The 19,407-nt window shown below is 40.2% G+C and overlaps 1 protein-coding gene across 1 annotated transcript in view; it reads left to right on the top strand.

Moving 5' to 3' along the window:
• HELZ (helicase with zinc finger) overlaps window positions 1-15,968 on the top strand; it is a 255,751-nt gene extending 239,783 nt beyond the window's left edge. Inside the window, exons 30-31 of the mRNA XM_054976797.1 lie at window positions 9,639-9,891; window positions 12,853-15,968. Coding sequence (XP_054832772.1) covers window positions 9,639-9,891; window positions 12,853-13,184 — 585 coding nt within the window. The 3' untranslated portion in view covers window positions 13,185-15,968. The remainder of the gene's footprint in view (window positions 1-9,638; window positions 9,892-12,852) is intronic.
• The last annotated feature ends 3,439 nt before the right edge of the window (window positions 15,969-19,407 follow it).

The raw sequence follows: 19,407 nt of genomic DNA on the forward strand, positions 1-19,407 counted from the left end.
ACAAAACGAAAAGAAAGAACAAGAGGAACATGAAAAAAGGGGACAAAAAATCTCTTTCAAGTTGGATTAAGGGCACCGTCAAAAAAATTCTCATTCAACCTACCTATTGAATTAGAACAAGAAAAAACGCTTGAAAACCTCATTCCCAAACAAGGAGCAGTTGGTTTGGGTAATAATGTACTGGATTTTGATAATGGAGCACATGCAGAAAATGACAAAAATGAACGGAAAGAAACAGAATTTCAGGCTCAGGTGGAAGTGAGTTAAGAAAATAAGAATACTGTAGGCCTTGACATTGGTTGCATCACAACTGAGTTTCCTTCTCAAAAAGAAATAGAAAAGTGTGTTACCAATGGTCACATGTCATTGCCTAAAGCATTCCCAAAAGACTTGCAGGAAATGAATGACACAGATGATTCACCAGAAGAAGCCTGCTTCAGAAAGTCTGTGTTTTATGTTCTGGTAGACAGTGTTATAGCAGGATTAACCGTAAGATTCAATGCCGTGAAGCAGTTGGCTGAAAAGCTCAATTTCTTGTGGAAATACCTCACCATGTCTGAAAGTGACTTGAAAGAAAAAGCTTTATTTTTATCAAAATAATATCCTGATGACCTTAATGATGAGGATTTTTTGACAAATTTTGGAAAAGAAAGTAAAACACCAGGTAACCAAGTAACACCAAGTAAAACTCCAAGTAAGCAATTCTTGCCAGTGTTATCTCAATATAATGTAAACAGTGAACAGTACAGCATTTCGATATATACAAAAACAATGATGTAGAATTCCAATGTGTAATCTAACACATAAACCAATATACTCAATTCAATGTGGTTCTAGTCTGTTTTACATGAACCGATAGTTCTGGTCTGTTTTCTATAGTAACTGGGTAGATAATTCCCTAAGGTGCTGGGTAGCAAATTACAGTATCTTCCAGCTTTCTCTACGCCTCAGAGATAAATATGGTCCCATCATAGTTTGTAAATTTGTAAATTTAGTTTGTAAATTCCAAAGGTACTGGGTGACAGATAATAGTGTTCCTCCAGCTTTCTCTGCGTCACAAGAATATATTAAGTCCCCTTGGCCCTACAAATGGCCAGCTTGAATGTTTGTCTCGTGTGGACACACATTTGTCTCAGCTTCCTCAGGAGCACAGGGAAAGAACCATCACAGTATTTGAATTCAGACGCATTGCTTTCATTCTCTGACGGGCATATTGTCCATGAAGTGGAGGCGTTTTCCTACCCCTATATATAAACTCAGATTTAAATCTGTGTTTAGACCAGAACTATTGGTTCATGTAAAACAGACTAGAACCACGTTGAATTGAGTATATTGGTTTATGTGTTAGATTATACATTGGAATTCTACATCATTGTTTTTGTATATATCGAAATGCTGTACTATTGTTCACAGTTTACATTATATTGAGATAACGTTGGCAAGAATTGCTTACTTGTAGAGCTCGTGTTTTACTTTCTGTATCTATTTTGCTCTCTCCTTAAGAGCCTCTCGTCTAGTTGCTACATTTTGGAAAAGCACAAAAACAACTGGATCTGTTGAACATATTAACAGAATACAGATTTGGTGACCCGCTTCCAAATGTTTGTGTCAGCTTACAAATTCTTTTAACAATTCCAGCAACAGTAGCTTCTGCAGAGAGATTATTTAGCAAACTTAAAATGATTAAGAATTTTTTAAGGTCTACAATGTCTCAAGAACGTCTTGTGGATTTGGCCGGGCTGAGTATTGAATCAAACATTGCCAGAACAATTAATTTTGATGCTGTCATTAGAAATTTTTCACAAAAATAGCAAGGAAGGCTCATTTTTAAGTAAATACAAAGCCTGTTTTTTTGACCATCAAGGTTTGCCCCTTGGTTTAATATGATTAAAAACGATCATTGTAAGGCCGCCTACTTAACCAACATAACTGCGTATAATCTTACATTGCACTTTCAAACAATGCCTACGGAGCTGCTAGTGGGTCGATATAAAAAGATGACAGTTGACCAACGCTTCTGTATATGTGGTCATTCAGTGGAGGACCTCCCTCATTATATCCTGGCTTGCCCTTTATACACAGAACCTAGGAATAAATTCCTGGCTAAGATCTTGCTTGCTCTACATCCCTTGTCTGTCTCTGATAAGATTGTTACGATGCTCTCCGACAAGGATTCTTTTATATCACTAAGATTGGCGCTTTTTGCTTTAGCTGCTAGGAAGATCAGAGCTAAGGAATCAGCCATTGATTCGCTGTGATTGCTTTTAGAAGGTTTTATTAATTTTAAAGGTTTTTTAGTAGGGCATTTTATGTGGTTTTGAAGTGTTTGATTACCTGATCATCTTGATTATGTATTATACTGACATTCGAGAGTGTTTTGATATTGTGAAGGCCAATGGCCATATACAATAAAACAAATCTGAATCTGATTTTTTTAACTTTCCGCAGGGCCTTGAGCTCTGCGGATAAACAGCTTCTGGTGGTCCCCGAACCGAGGGACATTTGGCTGGCCTCAACTAGGGCCCTGGTCTCGGCCTGGTGGAACGCTCTCTTTTTTTATTATTAATTTTTTAATTTTAATTACTAACATCAAAACTACAAAACTACAAACAGAAAAAGGAAAAAAGAAAGAAGGGGAGAGGGAAAAACCAACATAAGAACACAAACTACAACTACAAGTATTGAATTCCCTTCATAATACAATTATTTAAAGTTAAACTTTCTAATATGCTATTAGATTGGTAGATCTTATAAGATACGAACTACAGTCAGGATCAGGTCTTCTTCCCCCCCCCCTTGCGTCTCGGTCTCAGTTCTCTTTGAACAGCTACAATAGCTGCACTCACTCCCTCCTCTCCACTCCCCCCTTCAGATTCTGGATCTTCTTCTTGCTCGAACTCGATGATTAAGCACAATATCCCTCAGCTGTACTTCCGATATTATCTTGTAGGCTTGGTCTTTATATCTAAACCAGATACCTTCCAGAAATAACCATTTGTATTTTATATCACGCTTTCTCAGAAGAGCTGCAAACCTTTTGTATTTGAATCTTCTTTTCCGAGCTAGAAATGGAACGTCCTTCAATATCTTAACCTTGTTGCCAAGAAAGTCCAAGTCCATGTTAGTCGAATTATATAAAATGGTGTCCCGAGTCTTCTTAGATGAAAAGTCAATAATAATCTCGCGAGGCAGCTGACGCTTCATTACATATTTTGAAGATGTCCAACGGACTTCCAGAATATCGCTTTTTAACTCTTCTTTAGTTGCCTTTGCGAATGACGCCAAAAGTTCCAACACCAGATCCTTTAAATTTTCACTTTCCTCCTTCACATTCTGTAAACACAATACCATCTGAGCACGATCCACTTGTAGTCCTATCAGTTGATTCTCCAAAAGCTTTACTTCTTTGTTTGTATCTCTCATGAGTGTTGCATTTTCACTAGTAGATTTCTCTGCCTCGAGCGCTACATCTTTAGTGGTTTTCACTTCATTTTCAACTGAACCAACCCTTTGTCCGATTTCATTTAGCCTATCAACAAAGGGCTTCATAGCTTCAACGACCGACCGTTTAACCACCTCTTCAAGAGTCTCTCCCTTCCCCTGCAATGCAGCCGAAACCGATTTGCCCACAGCAGGGCTCTGCTTTTTCGTCGCCATCTTGGGGGGGGGGAGTCCGCCAACTAAGTTCCAAAACTCAGTGAAGGGGAAGATATCCGAACCTTCTTAAGCTTCAACTCCCACCAATCCTTCGCATACGCTTAAAGTAACAGAAGGGATCCGCTTACTTACAGGTTTTCACCTTAAATCTGCATGTTGCCGTTCTCCATGGCCCGGCAGCACGCGATGTGCTGCGCAAGTCTGCCGGCCTCCATAGGAGCAGACAGGCTATTTACCCCCTGGATCGACTTCAGGGGCTCTTCCCGCAGCGCTCCGGACCCTGACCCCCTACCTGGGAGTCCTGGGGGTTAACCCTCGCAGGTCAACCACCCGGTCAGGCTGCTCGGCCGCTTCCTCCCGGACCTGCGGAGAGGAGCATCCGACATGGCCGGGAAAACGAAACCGAATCTCCTGGTGGAACGCTCTCTCAATGGAGATCCGGGCTCTGCAGGACCTTTTACAGTTCTGCAGGGCCTGCAAGATGGAGCTGTTCCACCAGGCCTTTGATTAGGGGCCAGCTCTCTGTCCCTTCTTCTGACTGCCACACCCTCCTTTTGCAGCCACCCTAGAGTTACATCGTGGCAGTACCCGTGGTTGGGGTGACTATGTAGTGGCCAGATTTGTTTGGTGGCGTCTGGATTTTTATGCTGCTGAAGGCTTTTAGTCATATTCAGGGCTTTTTTTCTGGGAAAAGAGGTGGTGGAACTCAATGGGTTGCCCTCGAAGAAAATGGTCACATGGCTGGTGGCCCCGCCCCCTGATCTCCAGGCAGAGGGGAGTTTAGATTGCCCTCTGCGCCGCTGGGGGCGCAGAGGGCAATCTAAACTCCCCTATGCCTGGAGATCAGGGGGCGGGGCCACCAGCCATGTGACCATTTTCAAGAGGTTCCGGAACTCCATTCCACCGCGTTCCCGCTGAAAAAAAGCCCTGGCCATATTTAAACTTATTCAATGTGAATAATGTACAGATTTTTTAAAAAGATGTTCACATTTGCTCATTGCAAGTTTTAAGTGTAACGCTCTTGGGCAACTGTAGGTTTTTACTTCTAGATTTACAGCTTTTACATAACTGTGTAAGCCACAGTTCATGAGATTCCCATGAAATCAGGTCATCCTGTTTTCAAATGACTGAAGTATATCAACTAACACATTTTTAAAATTATCTTATGCTGTTCTTCTAATTTGAAGTTCATGGTTGAGCATACTATGAGAATAATTTTAAATGTGTGTCCATATTCTTAAGGGCTCTCTCGAAAATGTAACTACCACTTGTTTATAAAGCTGTTGTTTTATATAAAGCTGTTGTTTTATATAGTTGCCTACAGTTTCAGGGAAATATAAACGTGTGCATCACTTCCAAAGCATCTGATGTAAAACTCAGCATAGAATGATTTCCTTCATGGAACCTCTTAGGAAGAAGTGATTTGAATATTATACTTTTTGTTTCATTTAGAATTGGAAGCTTTTTAAAAGTTTTTACTAAAATTCTAATGTGCATTTTTTATTTCTTTATTCTCTCATCTATTTCATTTTTCTCCATTTGATGTCTACATCCAGCTTCTCCTCTCTTTCCCTTTACTGTTGATGGAATGTAGGTTTAAACAGTTTTCGCATATCATGTTAAGAAGAGCTTATAAAATTAAATACTTCAATAATCCTAAATGGTTTTGCACTCAAAAAAGCCCAGTTCTTTGATCATTCTTTAATTGTGAATAGCTTATCAAAATATGAAAATATCACAAAATGTTAAATCCCTGTGTGCAGTATAGATTCTCCCCATATTTCATTCTAACCAGTAGCAAAACACCAAACAAAAGCTGCTTGTCCCCCTGCCCCTCCATCCTGTGCCTCGCTATTTGAGATAGATAATGTGCTTCTCACTGTTGTTAAATATTATAGGCTCTTCCCCCTGTTTAATGAGCACTAAATCTGGCTCATATGTCACTGGGATCTTGGGAAAGGCTACTATTTGTTAGTACCCACTTTCAAGTTAATATATATAATATATTTTCTGCTCTGGCTCCAGCCTGGAGAAACACTCTCCAACTTGAGACCCCGGCCCTGTGGGACTTACTACAGTTCTGCTGGGCATGTAAAAGGGAGATGTTCCACCAGACCTATAAGAGTGGCTGAGGAGCTGGTGAACTATCCTGCTGGCCCCTTGCCTGTTTTGTTCTGCTCCACTGTCAAATGAGATCTGTTGTGCCGACGTAGAATGATATGTATTGATATTTTATTGTTTTATAATTTTAAATGGTAATTTACTGTATTTATTGTGTGTGTGTGTGTGTGTGTGTGTGTGTGTGTATTGAAATTGTGTTTTTAGGATGTTCTGACCCACCCTGAGCCCACTCACAAGGAGGGTGGGATATAAATCCAATAAATAAGAGGCTGACCCAACAAACTTAGGTGGATATCAACTGTTGATTAACTTGAGTTATCTGTATAAATCATTAAGAAAATCTAAGGCTACAATGCAAGTGAGGACCCTCAATAGATTAATTTGCTGTAGCATAGCAGCTAAGAGAATTAGTAATGATCTAGGAGGTCTCCCATTCAGATCTCACCTCTGTCACAAATCCATTACATAGGCTTGGTAAAGTGAACACTCTGGCGTTTTATGGAGCCATCCACCAACTTTGTGAACTGGGATTTCCTTCTCCTGCTGCAACCCCCTGAGCTCTCTGAAATTTTATTTCTGATAGCCAGCTGACCCTTAGGAACTGTATAATTGGTAAAGTAGGGGTCTGCAATGGGAAGAGGGAATTGCAGACAGAAAAAATATTTTGTTAGAAGAATTGTGGATACATGCCTCTTTGTCCATTAGGTTTATATTGTTACTGCATTTTATGAAATGGATACACTGCTTTGAACATGGTTCGGCCTGAACCCAGTTCACCACTATACCACACTTACTGTTGGTCTGTGCACCCTAGGTTTAAATGTCAAGAAAGTGAAAGCTAAATACATTAAGAAAAAATTGCCTTTCAATATGCTATCAGCCATGCAGAACTTGCCTCAGCAGATGCACAGCACTTTGGTGTTCATGCATGTACCTTTATGTGCCTTTGCACTAACGACAAGATACACCCAATGCCACTCAGTATTTTAACCAAGGGTGTGCAATTCGGGTTTCCGGTTCTGGATAAATATCCAAATCGGACCCGATTAGTAAAGATATGGGATTTCCAAATCAGGCCCAGCATGCTGGCCCTGAAATTCAGAAATGCCAAATCAAAGCTTCCCGAAGCAATCTGGGTCACTTTGGAAAGCTTCAGGGTGCTTTCAAACCCTGCAGCTGGCTTCAGCTGATCAGTGGGGAGGTCCCTCCTCTGCTGATCAGCTGGAGCTATCCTTGGGATTTGAATTTAAAGCTCCTGAAAGGGGCTTTAAACTTCAGCTGGGAGGGGAGATCCCCCCTCCCAGCTGAAGCCAGTGAAGCCCTGAAATAGGCTGTAAATTTCAGCTGCGAGTCAGGGGATTTCCCCTCCTCCCAGCTGAAGCTGGGGGAAGCCCTAAATTGGTGCTTTAAACTTCAGCTGAAGTGCGGGAAGCACCTGCCCTGCTTATTTCACCGGATGGGAGGGGGATGAGGGAACCCCTTTCTCCTCCTCCCATTGGGTGAAATAAGCAGGGAGGGAGTTTCGGTGTGCTTCGAATCTTCACGGAGCATACGGAAGTGGGTCGATAAGTGATTTCCAAAGCTGCTTGCCGTTTTGGAAATCGCTTATTTCTGACTCTTTTTCCTGCTTCAGGAACAGTTCTGAATCTTTCTGGCCTGCACACCACTAATTTTAACTTCCAGAGACCCAAGAAGGAAGGTGAGTGCAGAAAAACTGCAGTGCTTCCCATCATGCTAACAACTTTTTCACAAGATATTCTTAAAGGCAAAAATAGGGACAGTGATTTATGAAATGTAGGGAATGAAAAAAAAGGACAGTTCCCATTAATTCCCTAGGCAAAAGAATCTTGAAGTAGTAGATGGGTTAGGGTATCGATGGAATTTTCGCAAGCAAAGTCTTGTTCCTACACCACACTGTACCAATTTAAACAGCTTTATTCTGTACATTTTTCATGCAAGAGAGCCAGAACAGCAAACCTGAAAAACAAAGCCAAGGATGCAAAATGATATGGTAATTTTGTTTTAACAGCTGTGAAAACCAGAATGTGATCTTACTTTTTTTTAAACAGGTTTATAGTTGGGGAGTGCTCTTGAACCTAGGTCTATTGCTGAATAAGCAGGTGACAGCTGTGGCCAGGAGTGCCTTTTACCAGTTTTGACTGGTTAGCCAGCTGTGGTCTCTCCTGGGCAGAAAATATCTGGCCACTGTGGAGCATGCCCTGGTTATATTTAGATTAGATTACCACAGTGCTCTCTCCATGGGGCTACGGTTGAGAAGTGTTTGGAAACTTCAGTTTTGGTGCTCAATACTGCAGATAGGATGTTGATGGGAATGGAACCGTATTACTCCAGCCTTGGCCCAGTGGCTCCCAATCTGTTTCTGGGCACAATTCAAGGTGCTGGTGCTGACCTTTAAAAGCTCTCTATGGTTGTACCAATGTACCTGCAAGGGCCACCTACTTTCTTATGAACCTATCAGACCACTACGGTTATCGTCGGAGACCCTGCTTCAGATTCCCCCATCTTCTGAGATTAGGTGGGTGGCTACCTAAGAGAGGGCTTTCTTTGTCGTGGAACCAAAACTTTGGAACTCTTTTCTCAGGGACACTCATCTATCCTGTTCCGTGCAATTTGCTGTCAGTGCGTGAAAACTACACTTGGTGTTCCTTCAGTGATACCATCTTCCTGCACAATGTTTTAATTGTTTTTATGTTTTCATATGTATTTTAGTGCTAGTTTTAATTTTTAATGATGTTATTTTTGATGTTGTTTAATATGTGATTTTATTATTTATGTTTTAATATGTTGGCTGCCTTGGTGATTCTTATGAAGGCAGGATAGTGGAATTTAAATTTTATAAAATAAATAATAAAATGTATTTAGGTAATTTTTCTGAGACATTTCATGAATTTATGCCTTACATTATCCAAATAATTTGGGCTGACATACTTGAACTATAACATTTTCATCTCCTTTTGTGCTTTTTACCGTTTAAAGCAACAAATAAAATGTTTTTGCAGCTGCTTATCTTTTAAGTGACATAGTAACCTGGAAAATGATAGTTTTATTAGTCACTGCTTTTATTAATTGAATTTTGAACTGTTAATCATTAACATATATTAATCAAACAAACAGTCATGTTCCAGAGTTGAATATACAGCTTTAAAATGGTACTCTTTATGATCCTAGTTCACAGTGGTTTTTGAATCGATGCTTACTGTTTTATCTTTTGAGACTTTCTAGATTCCTTTGGCTTCCTTTATCTTCCTTGTTTTTACCTTCTATACCACTGAGAAATAGAAGCAGCCTCAATGTTGAAATGAAAAATATCTTGCAAAGCAAAATAATAGGTAGATCGTGTGCTTTGTGCTACTTAGACTCTCCCCTCCCCTAGCGTGGATGAACAAAACCAAAACCAATTTGAATAAAACAAAACTTGCTGAGGTAATAGAAGGAAAATTACCTTGGTAAAAACAATAATGGTTGAAAGACAGGTTGATAAATGAGTAGTCCAGAGGTGGTTTTTAGGAGAAAGCAGAGGCATTGCAATGTAATGTTGTGAAAGAAGGTTGTTGGAGAAGAACCTGGGGCTAAATCTAGTCTTTGAACAAATGTTTTAATGTGATGGCCACAAACCTTTAAAGGTAACTCCTTTGAATGGTGTTTTCTTCTGTTCTTCCTATGGTGACACTTCCCAGTGTAAGGAAAATAAAAAGAAAATGCCGGCTAGGAAAAAAAATCAGTAAAAAAGTAAATGTTCCTAATGAAAGTGATTTCTGAATGTAAATGTTGACAGTGGGCAGTGCCACCAAATGTGTATAAGTGCTTTATATATTCTCTTTGTTTTCTCTTTCCTGCAGTATGAACCAAGAGGACCAGGCAGGCCATTGTACCAAAGAAGAATTTCATCTAGTTCAGCCCAGGCTTGTTCTGAAGATTTAAACACTCCTCAAGAAAGTCTTGGACAGTGTAAAGAGCTTCAGGACCATAGTAACCCATCCTCTTTCCATTATTCATCCCCTGAATTGTGGGTAAACTCCACCTCATCAACCCCATATCAGAACATTCCATGTAATGGATCCAATAGAACAGCCCAGCCGAGAGAACTGTTAGGTAAGCTTTCCCCTCTTCTTTACAATCAGTCCACTTCATTGAAGAGTTGCATTTCCTTCCCTCTCTTCCTCCATAGCTTAACATTTGGAGTTTTGTCTTTTGTACCAATGCATATTTCAAAAACTGCATGTTATGTAATTCTTTCACAAGATAACTCTCCACTTACTAATAAAGATGGGCATGAACCAGAAAAACAACAAACCATGTGGTTTGTGATTCGTCAAATTTCACGAACCATGAACTTTCACAAACCTGCCCCAGTTCGCAAACCGGTTTGTTTGGTTCGTGAAAACGTCACATCCAGGTCAGAAGATCATCACTTCTGGGTCAGCAGAAGGTCACTTCTGGGTCGGCAAAAGGTCTGCAGGAAGTCCATCCCCTGTTGCCTAGAAAACTGATTGATAGGCACCAGGCTGTCTGCAGTGACGAACCAAATGAACCAGCCTAAAGTTTGTGGCGGTTCATCAGAAATAGGATTCGGCCTTGTTCATCATGAATTTTGGTTCATATTTTGGTTCGTATTTTGGTTCGTATTTTGGTTTACTTACTAATACACTTTTAAATGTGTGTTTTTATTAGGTAAAATGAAGCTGGTGATATAATATTCAACAGCTAGTATAATAGCTGTTTTCTGTCATTGGAAGGCTATTTCTGTCTCTGGGGTAGGGAAGAGGATTTTTACCAATTCCTTCTTCCCATTGCAGAGCCCCACATTTAGCCCATTACTGTTTCTTGGAGTCTCTGGAACCCTGGAGGCTGAATTTCAGTAGGGTTATCCTGTCTCTTTAATAGAATTGTAATGAGATGATATTTACCAGGCTGTATTGTTTAACTCCTTTCTATGAAAAGCTTTAACTACCCATTTCCACACTCAAGTAAAGAGTGTAGTATATGGTTTGAAATCCATTCAGAGTGGTGTAAAATCCTGTAAAGAGGCCTCTTGCTTACCTGATGACTGTGCAGGAGGGGTAGAGCCTTCCTCCCTGAAGTTATTTTGTCCCTGCTTGTAGAAATTTCCGTAGTAAAATCTTGGTCTCCTCATGGGTCTTCATGGGTTACTCAGTTTTGGCCCTTCCATATGTTATGAAACATATCTGAATTGTCAGCTGTGGAGACCGCACTAGCAATGCCAGCCTAAGCCGTGGACCCAGAACTCACTGGGAGCTGAAGTTTATGGGCTGCATGGGTGGGAGGTGGCGCTGAGGGCAATCTCAACTCCCCTCTGTCTGGAGATCAGGGGGCAGGGCCACCAGCCATGTGACCATTTTGAAGAGGTTCCGGAAGTCCGTTCCACTGCGTTCCCACTGAAAAAAAGCCCTGATTGTAGATGCTCCTGCTTCTGTCTGTGCTGGTTGCTTAAACCTCTAGTTCAAATTTAATGACTCTTCTACTTATAAAATGTGCCAGAAGTCATGATTTACTTCTGATTGTGCTATTTTTGAATTCTAATGTCCATTTTTTTTACCAGAGAGTTCCACCGTCGTGTTAGAACACCATCATGCTTAATCTAAACCAAAACTATAGGCATTAGGCAATTGGATTGCATTATACTTGCTCCAGCATTTTAAAAAACACCGCACTTTTAAACTAGCTGAGCATAAAATTTTATCACTCATGTATAACTACTGAGAATAAAAGGAGCATACCAAGTGCAAAGATTAGCAGGAAATCGAAGGTATATCATGTACATTGAGCAGAGCCAAATGACTAGTTTCAGTATCAAGAAGAAACATAAAGCAGAAGAGACAGTGGTTTAAGGGCTGCTTTCCTTTTCTAACATGAATATTAATATAAATAAATTTTTCATTCCTAATGCATCTCCTGTGCAGCAGGAACAAAAGAGGCATGTACTCAGCCACTGTTCTTTCATATTTTGCACACTTTTTCCAGAGCTGATGTTTAAAGGAAACGTGAAATAATCTTACAAGTTGTATCATGCTTTGTAGAAAAGCAGGTTTCCCTTTTCTTTACCAAGTTCTTATGACAAACATAATAGATCATATGGAGTCTGAAGACTTCCTTTGGCTAACTGTAACTCTCAGCTGCCTGCTTGCTTTCCATTTGTTTTCAGGTATTTCCCCTCTACATCTTTTCATGTGTGCTTCTTGGTAGGCAGAGGGGCCAAAATTGAAATTTCTTAAGATTTCATAATGTGACACATTCAGATACTGAACTCTTACATCTTAAAACTAAAGGATAAAATTAGTGTTATTAAAATAGACTAGATTATTTTATAGACTACGTCTAGATTTTGCAAGTTTCCTACTTGAATCACCGGATTCACCAAGCAATTGGCTTTGAAAAACTAAAACTTAAATATTTAGCTTACATTTGAGATAGCTTGAAGGCACAAAAAATAAAACTACTGCAACGAAGTACCTGCAGTTATGCTTTTTTCTTTCTTTTTGAAACAACAGCTGCTTCCTTCACTCATTTTGTGCAAACGGTCATATGTTAAGCCACCATTTAAAACAAAAGCGTGAGGGAAGAAGGATTTGGACCTAAGGCTGAAATTCATGTATTCTGACACAAACCAATGAGTCAATTAGATGGAGTATTCAGTTTGAAAACTGCAATACAAACTTCTAAAAAAAGATTATCATTCCCACCGCTGATGCTCAATCGCGCTATCATTACTTTTGCAGAAGAACTACTTGCCTTTTTCAAAATCTTTTCAATCTGCGTCAAAAGTTTATTTTTTAATGCCTCACAACAACATACAAAATATTTTCAGGTAGCATCAAGGCTTCTTCTTTTTTTCAGCCGTTGCGTTCTGAGGAGTTTGAGTGCCATATGTTTTTGAAAATACACAGCTAATTCCACAGTATTCTAATGAGCTGTTTCTCTCATGACTTGGAGGGAAAGGGAACCTGGTAGAATCCTTTCTCTGCTTTTATCAGCGATATCTTCTTTGCAAAAGTCACTGGTGTTAAAATGGCTTCCTTTGCTCTCTATTTCCAGTTCCATCGAAGTCTGTCAAGCCCCCGGAGGAACAGATGAAAGTCGAAAACATCCAGTTGTCCAATTCTTTTAATTACAACATGCTCCAACATCTCGGCCAGTTCCCTCCCCTCATGCCCAACAAGCAGATCGCTGAATCCAACAGCAGCAGCCAGCAGAGCGCTGGTGTAAACAAGCCTGCCATGTCCTACGCAAGTGCTCTGAGGGCTCCACCAAAGCCCAAGCCACCTCCTGAGCAGGCAAAAAAGAATAGTGATCCTTTGTCTTTGTTTCAGGAACTTAGTCTAGGTAGTTCATCAGGTAGCAATGGCTTTTACTCCTATTTTAAATAATCAGAATATTTTTGTAGAGAAATTTTAATTTCTATTTGTGTCAGTAGATTATAAGGTAGTTGGGGCTTCCCCCCTGCAGTTTCCACCATTTCTCTTTGTTTATATTAGTAATGATTATCTTGGTTTAATTGCTTTGCTGCTAGACTTGAAGCTAACCTTTTTAAATTATATTCCATTATCTTGCATTTTTTTGATGTGGGTCAGGTTTGAAACTTTTTCCTAAAAGAAAAATACGTTTTTTTCTTTTTTTTTCTTTTTTTTAAAATTCATGTAACATTATATATGTGTTGCATTAAAGCTAGCAGCGGAAAGGTTACTGTGCAACATAAAATATATAAAAACAATTTTAAAAAAAAGTTTTGTCTAAATTGTATTTAAAGAAATTGTAAGTAGCATTTACATTTATTCAGTAACATTTAGCATACAATGCTGGATTTCTGTACCAGAAATGGCCAGTTAATGTACAAATGTATGTTTATGTCTGCTTAAATTGTTTAATTTTTTTAAAAAATAAATAAAGGTGCAGCATCTTTTATTTACTTTCAGTTTGATCAGCTTTCTGTGAAGGGATGCTGCAATCTAAGACTTTAATAGTTTTAGAACCTGTATGATGTGGTTATAGTATTCTGCAAGTGTAGGATAAAAAAACTTTCTTTGCTGCCCCACATGCCACTGTTTTTGAATATTTCAGAATTTCAAAAAGGAAAAAAAAGAAAAAAAACAGTGGTTAATATAAAAAGAAAAAAAGTACACATTTTATTTTTGGACAAGTTGTTAATTTTAGCTTGGAATGATTAATTTGATAGCTTTTTAAAAAAAGAAATCATGAAATCAAAAATCAATTCTTTTTCTCTATGTTGGGTGCTTTGTAGTTTAATTAACTATTTAAAACAAACAATTGAGTGAATTTAGCAAAATATTTGGGGCCCCCTCCCAACTATGCATGTTTAAATGCTTGTAATCTGGTTTCTCCCCTCTGGCTTATCTAGTGGTATAATGAATTGTGCCGCTTTAAGTTCTTTCTCCCCCAGGTAAAACTTTTGGTACATTATTTGATGTTTACGTTAAATGTGACATTATACACAGATATTCAAATATTTTGCTAACTGTTTTCTTTGAGGAACATCATTAAAGAAGATTTTTATGTTTGTCAAAGCTGTATCCAAATTCATCCAAAATGTTGGGGGAGTTGAGTTGTTGTGGAACAGAAGAGTGGGAGCAGATGTGATCTACATGGCTGTTTTTATCTTTGTATGTTCTGCTACGGTTTTCCACAAACTTGGTATTTTACCACTATATATTGAAAGTAAATCTATAAAGAATTATACAGCAATATGTAACAAAATTTGGGGGAAAAACATTATAGGGTAATGTTTACCTTTCAGGTTGTGGTCTTGTACACTGTTCATACTTTTGAAGTAAAGGATGTATCTTTTATAGCTTCTACAGAGGCACTTGTCCTCCTTTACACTTGAAAAGATCTCTTCGATCTGGGACATAATTGATTTCTAACAGTTTATTTATTTTAATTTCCCGTTATAAAACACACGAGTAATATCTTCAAAAGTAGTATAGGTTTTGGTATTTGTTTTTCTTCAAGATGGCGGAGCTTCTCACAATTTGAAAAACATTAGGGTCAGTCTTCAGCCTTTTGTTGAGCTACTGTACTTGTTGCTCTATTCAGTCTGATATCTGCTCTAGTTACAATCCACTCATTCTTGTTGGATTTGCAAAACTGTCATGGTGAAAATCTCCGCTTGACTAAAGTCACTGTCACTTTTCATATTGACCAAATAAGTCACTCAAAGGTCTTTCTGTAAAAGATCTACATACTAATTTAATGCACTGCAATATTTGCAAGGTTACTGGGTTCACGGTCCAGAAATATAGAATAAAGCCTCCTATGTGATTTTATTTCTTAATATTTTAGAACCATGCAAATGATAAGGGAGAAGTATATTGTCGAATAAGGGAGGAAGTCCCTGCTCAATTCTGTTTAGCATGCTGAACGCACAGCCTCAGATCAGGAATATCCAAATGTCAAAAGGTCGTGTTCTCTGCACCTTAAACAAAGCTCTGATTGCAATCATTAGTAGTTTGGACTTACTGAGTACAATGGACATGGCCTGAAGAAGTCAGATTGATAAGAATTGCATCTTTAGTAGGTGGAAACCAGCCTAACCCCACTGAAATGTGAAGCTATTTCTGATTCGTACCTCCTGAAGAGCTGATGTGCACTCCTGCCCCTAGTCACTGTTGCATAAATACTATTGAAGACAATGAGAATTACCCATGCATAGCTGATTGCAAGAATACAACCTTGATCCACTTTTGTGGAAACTTATTAAAGTCAATGAAGAGTTCCTGGTAACAGACACAAAGCTACAACAGCAGGTCAATTAGAGCTTAAATGCTCTTGTTCATATTGGCTCTGTGACTTGGATCCAGCATGACTTATTTGCCCCCCACCCCAGTACAGCTCAAAATGCCCACCAAAATGTTGCTCCTGGGAGGCAAGAAAGTTGTGAAAACACTCGGTTGAATCCAAGCTTGTAACTTCAGGGGGTTTCAAAAATCACACGTTTATATAGAGTCTTATGATTCTGTTCACCATGTTTGAAATATTAAACTAAAAAAAACTTGCTTGTTCACTTACTTATATCTGTGAATTAGTTGAAGAACAGATGTTCATGTCTGGCTGCATCATATTTAAACTGTCATACACTGGTATATTCATGGCATCAGCAACTTTCTAAAAACATTAAAACACCTTTCTTATTTTTTTTTTCATTTGTTATTGTGTTAATCATTTGTCTGCTTTGTTTTTATCGTATTGGTAAGCTACATCTATCATACACTTTTCAATGTGTGTAATTGTTAGATTGAGGAATAGGCTATTGATACTCCAGCAACTAATGCAGACTTGCAATAAAATGAAAAAGAAATTGCAGTCTTCAGTGCATTTGCTCTACATCGGTCTTCAACAGAATTGTTGTGGAGTTAAACAGATTATGGGAATGTAATAAGACTTCTTCCTTGAAAGTGCCAATAGCCTTCCTCCTTTTCCCACCCCCTTTTCTCCTTCCCATCCACCAGCCAATCTACCTTTAGCTTCCCCCTTGTCTTCAGTTTCCTTCCTTTCCTACCCCTGGCAGCCCCCGCCCCCTACCCAGGAAAACTATAGCCCAGTTGCATGGTGCTGGTTGTTAGGCTGGGCCCAGTTGCACAGTGGGGAACCTGCAAATTCCCATATCCTTAGATGCTCTGCTTCCTTCCCTTTTTCCCATCCACCAACCAACCTAACTTTTATCTGTCCCCCTCAGCTATATTCATTACTTATTTACTTCATGTAGACCACACCCTTCTCCACAATGGGAACCTAAAGCAGTTTACATCATTCTTCTCTATCACAACAATCCTATGAGCAGGGTTGAACTGGGAGTGAAAAACTCTGGAAAAGGGCCGCTCCCCCAGCACAGCCTGCTTCCGAAAAGAAGGCAGAGCAATAGGAGAAAGCTATCTGCCTGACCCTGCTCCACTCTCCCAATGAGAGGAAGGCAGGAAGGAAGGAGCAGCCTGTCTAAACAACTGGCCAAGTACCTCTTTCCTCGCCTCACAGGGCACGGGTGGGTCAAAAGCCACCTTCCTCACCTTGCACAGAACTCAGATGAGCCAAGTCAAGTGCTGCCACCTCCCTCACCTTTGGAGGGCCAGGCACCACCTCCAGTGCTTCAGCTTAGGCAGACGGGACACCACCACCCCCACTTTGTGCCGGGCTGGGTTCAGCTCTTCTGACACAGGACTGGCCTGCCAGGTTGGGGGGAAGCCATCACCCCACTGATAGGCTGCTCTTAATGGCCAGTCGACCTCTGATTGTGAGAATGGGGATTTGCAGTCCTAGTCTGAAACTACTACACTACACGGGCTTTCCTGGGGTGGCTGCCTGGGTGAGTCATACAAGTCATGTAGTAGCAAGTTGTCCGGTGGTTGCTGCCAGGCCTGACCCCTGTGATTCCTCCTCAAAGGCCAAAACAGCCCTACTTTTTACTGTTGTGGTTGCCTGTAGTTTTAAGAAACTGAGGGCATCAGTTTCTTAAAACTGCAGGCACTTCTTTTATCATTTTAAAGGGTTTTAAAACATTTTAATATGTATTTTAGATTTTTCTGCAAATCTTGGGTATTTTCAGGATTTTAGAAAGATATATCTTGTCCATTTGTGGCACCACTATCTGGATTTAAGTATCCTCAGATCAAGGCCACTTGGCTATTAGTACATAGGATGATGATGGACCATTATTGATATTTTAATAATGTTTTCTCCAGACATCTCAGGGTTATAGCCATGTTAGAAAAAAAAATTAACAGTGGAAGGAAACTTCATATCAACTTGCTTTGTTCCCCTTTCATACAGGATCTCAAAGAAGCCCTGGTGCTGTGGTATGTTCAAACTGCTAGAAGTCAGTTGTACCAAAACTGAAGAAATTCTTCAAGGAGAATCATGGAATTCTCATTAATTCAATCATGATGGAATTTTTCCCATCTCTATTTCAGTCTTAATTAAGAAAAAATACACCAGTGACATGTTTTTATTGTCATTCCATTATCAGTGGGTGCTAGTCAGTTACATATACCATAAAACAAGAATGTTTATGGTCCTAAATTTTACCACTTACAAGTAGGGTTGTCGGACCTGAAGTCCCTCACTGGGAGATGCCCAGGTCCCAGGACTCTTCAGGCGGGGGATTGAGAGCCGGCACTTACCCGACTTTCTTCTTCGCATATGCTCACAGTGCACACATGCTCCTGGCTCACATGATGATGTCACTACTGGGAGTGACATCATGTGGGTGTCAAAGGGGGCCCTTGTCCTTGCCAGCATGGGCTGCTCTCACCTTGGCCACAGCTCGCTCCGCCACTGCCACAGCCTGCTCTCGTTTGGCACAAAGGGGCCATGGTGGTGGCGAGAGTGGGTCTCAGTGGCAGCAAGAGCAGCCTGGTCTCGCCACCGCCTGCTCTAGCTGCCACTGCGGCCTGCTTTCGCAGCTCAGGAGTACGTCTCCAGCCTGGGGGCGTGCCATGCCATCCAGGGAGAGGGTGCCCCAGGGAGCGCCCCCCCACCAGCCAAGTAAGTGGGCACAGGCAGGAAAGGGTGGGATTGGGGATCCCCCACCCTGGGTGGGGGAATGGGAACCCTACTTGCAAGCAAGGCTGTAATGTATTTAAATCTGGGTATTATTTATGGGCAGTTTGCATAATTCTCATCATTCTCTCTGCCCCCCACCTCCACCAAAATGGAAATTTCTACTACTATTTAATTTCAAGAACAAACAAATACTAATGTTGTGGGAGCAAGCATCTACAGGAACATATCTTGTATTACTGGCAAGGAAAAAAACTTTAGATATATCAATGTAACTAGAAAATAATGAGACACAAGCTTATCTCAATATTGAATGTAAATTATTGGTTTTGTTTGACTTTGAAACGATGCTGGTTGATATTATATGTAGTATACTAAGTAGAATTAATATTTATCTTTGGTGGAAGGGTCTTGCAAATTCAAAATAATCGAACTTTGAACAATTTGGCTTATTGTGGCATGAACATAGAATATTGGGTGATTCCTGATGTAACATTGATTTAACATTGCAACTAGAGATGGGCATGAACAGCAATACAAACCAAAAAAAAGCCATGAACATCCCAATCTGCTGTTCACGAACAAGCTGTTCGTGAGGCCCCATTCTAAATGAACAGGTGGTCGTTGCAAGCCTCGTTCGTTGCTGTTCGTCAAGCCAGACAGTCTGGCACCTGCAATCCCTTGGCAACTTAGGCAGGGATTGTCTGAACTCTGTATGAACTCCTGTTGTTGCCCTGGAAACCCCAATCTAAGCCCAATTTAGCTTGATAGGCAGGTCGTCCTTTCAAGTGTGGAGCTCCAAATTTGTTACAACAAGGGAGCAAAGAGCAGGGGGGAGGGGGGGCTCCCAGCTCTGACTTTGCAGACAGTGGAGAGACAGTTACTGTTGGTATTTTGATAGAGAGAGTGCATTGGAGCTTGAATTTTCTTTGTGTGTAGTGGGTTAGAGATCTACCCCTTCAAGTTCCAGGGCTGCTGCCAGGCTCTGGGCCAAGCTATTATTTATTATTGGTACCTTTCCTGCTGCCTGCTCAGGTAAGGTTTCTGGGAGTGGTGCAGTAGGGATCTTGACTTGGATGATGG

The sequence above is a fragment of the Eublepharis macularius genome, chromosome 4, assembly GCF_028583425.1.
Source record: "Eublepharis macularius isolate TG4126 chromosome 4, MPM_Emac_v1.0, whole genome shotgun sequence".
Taxonomy (NCBI): Eukaryota; Metazoa; Chordata; class Lepidosauria; order Squamata; family Eublepharidae; genus Eublepharis; species Eublepharis macularius.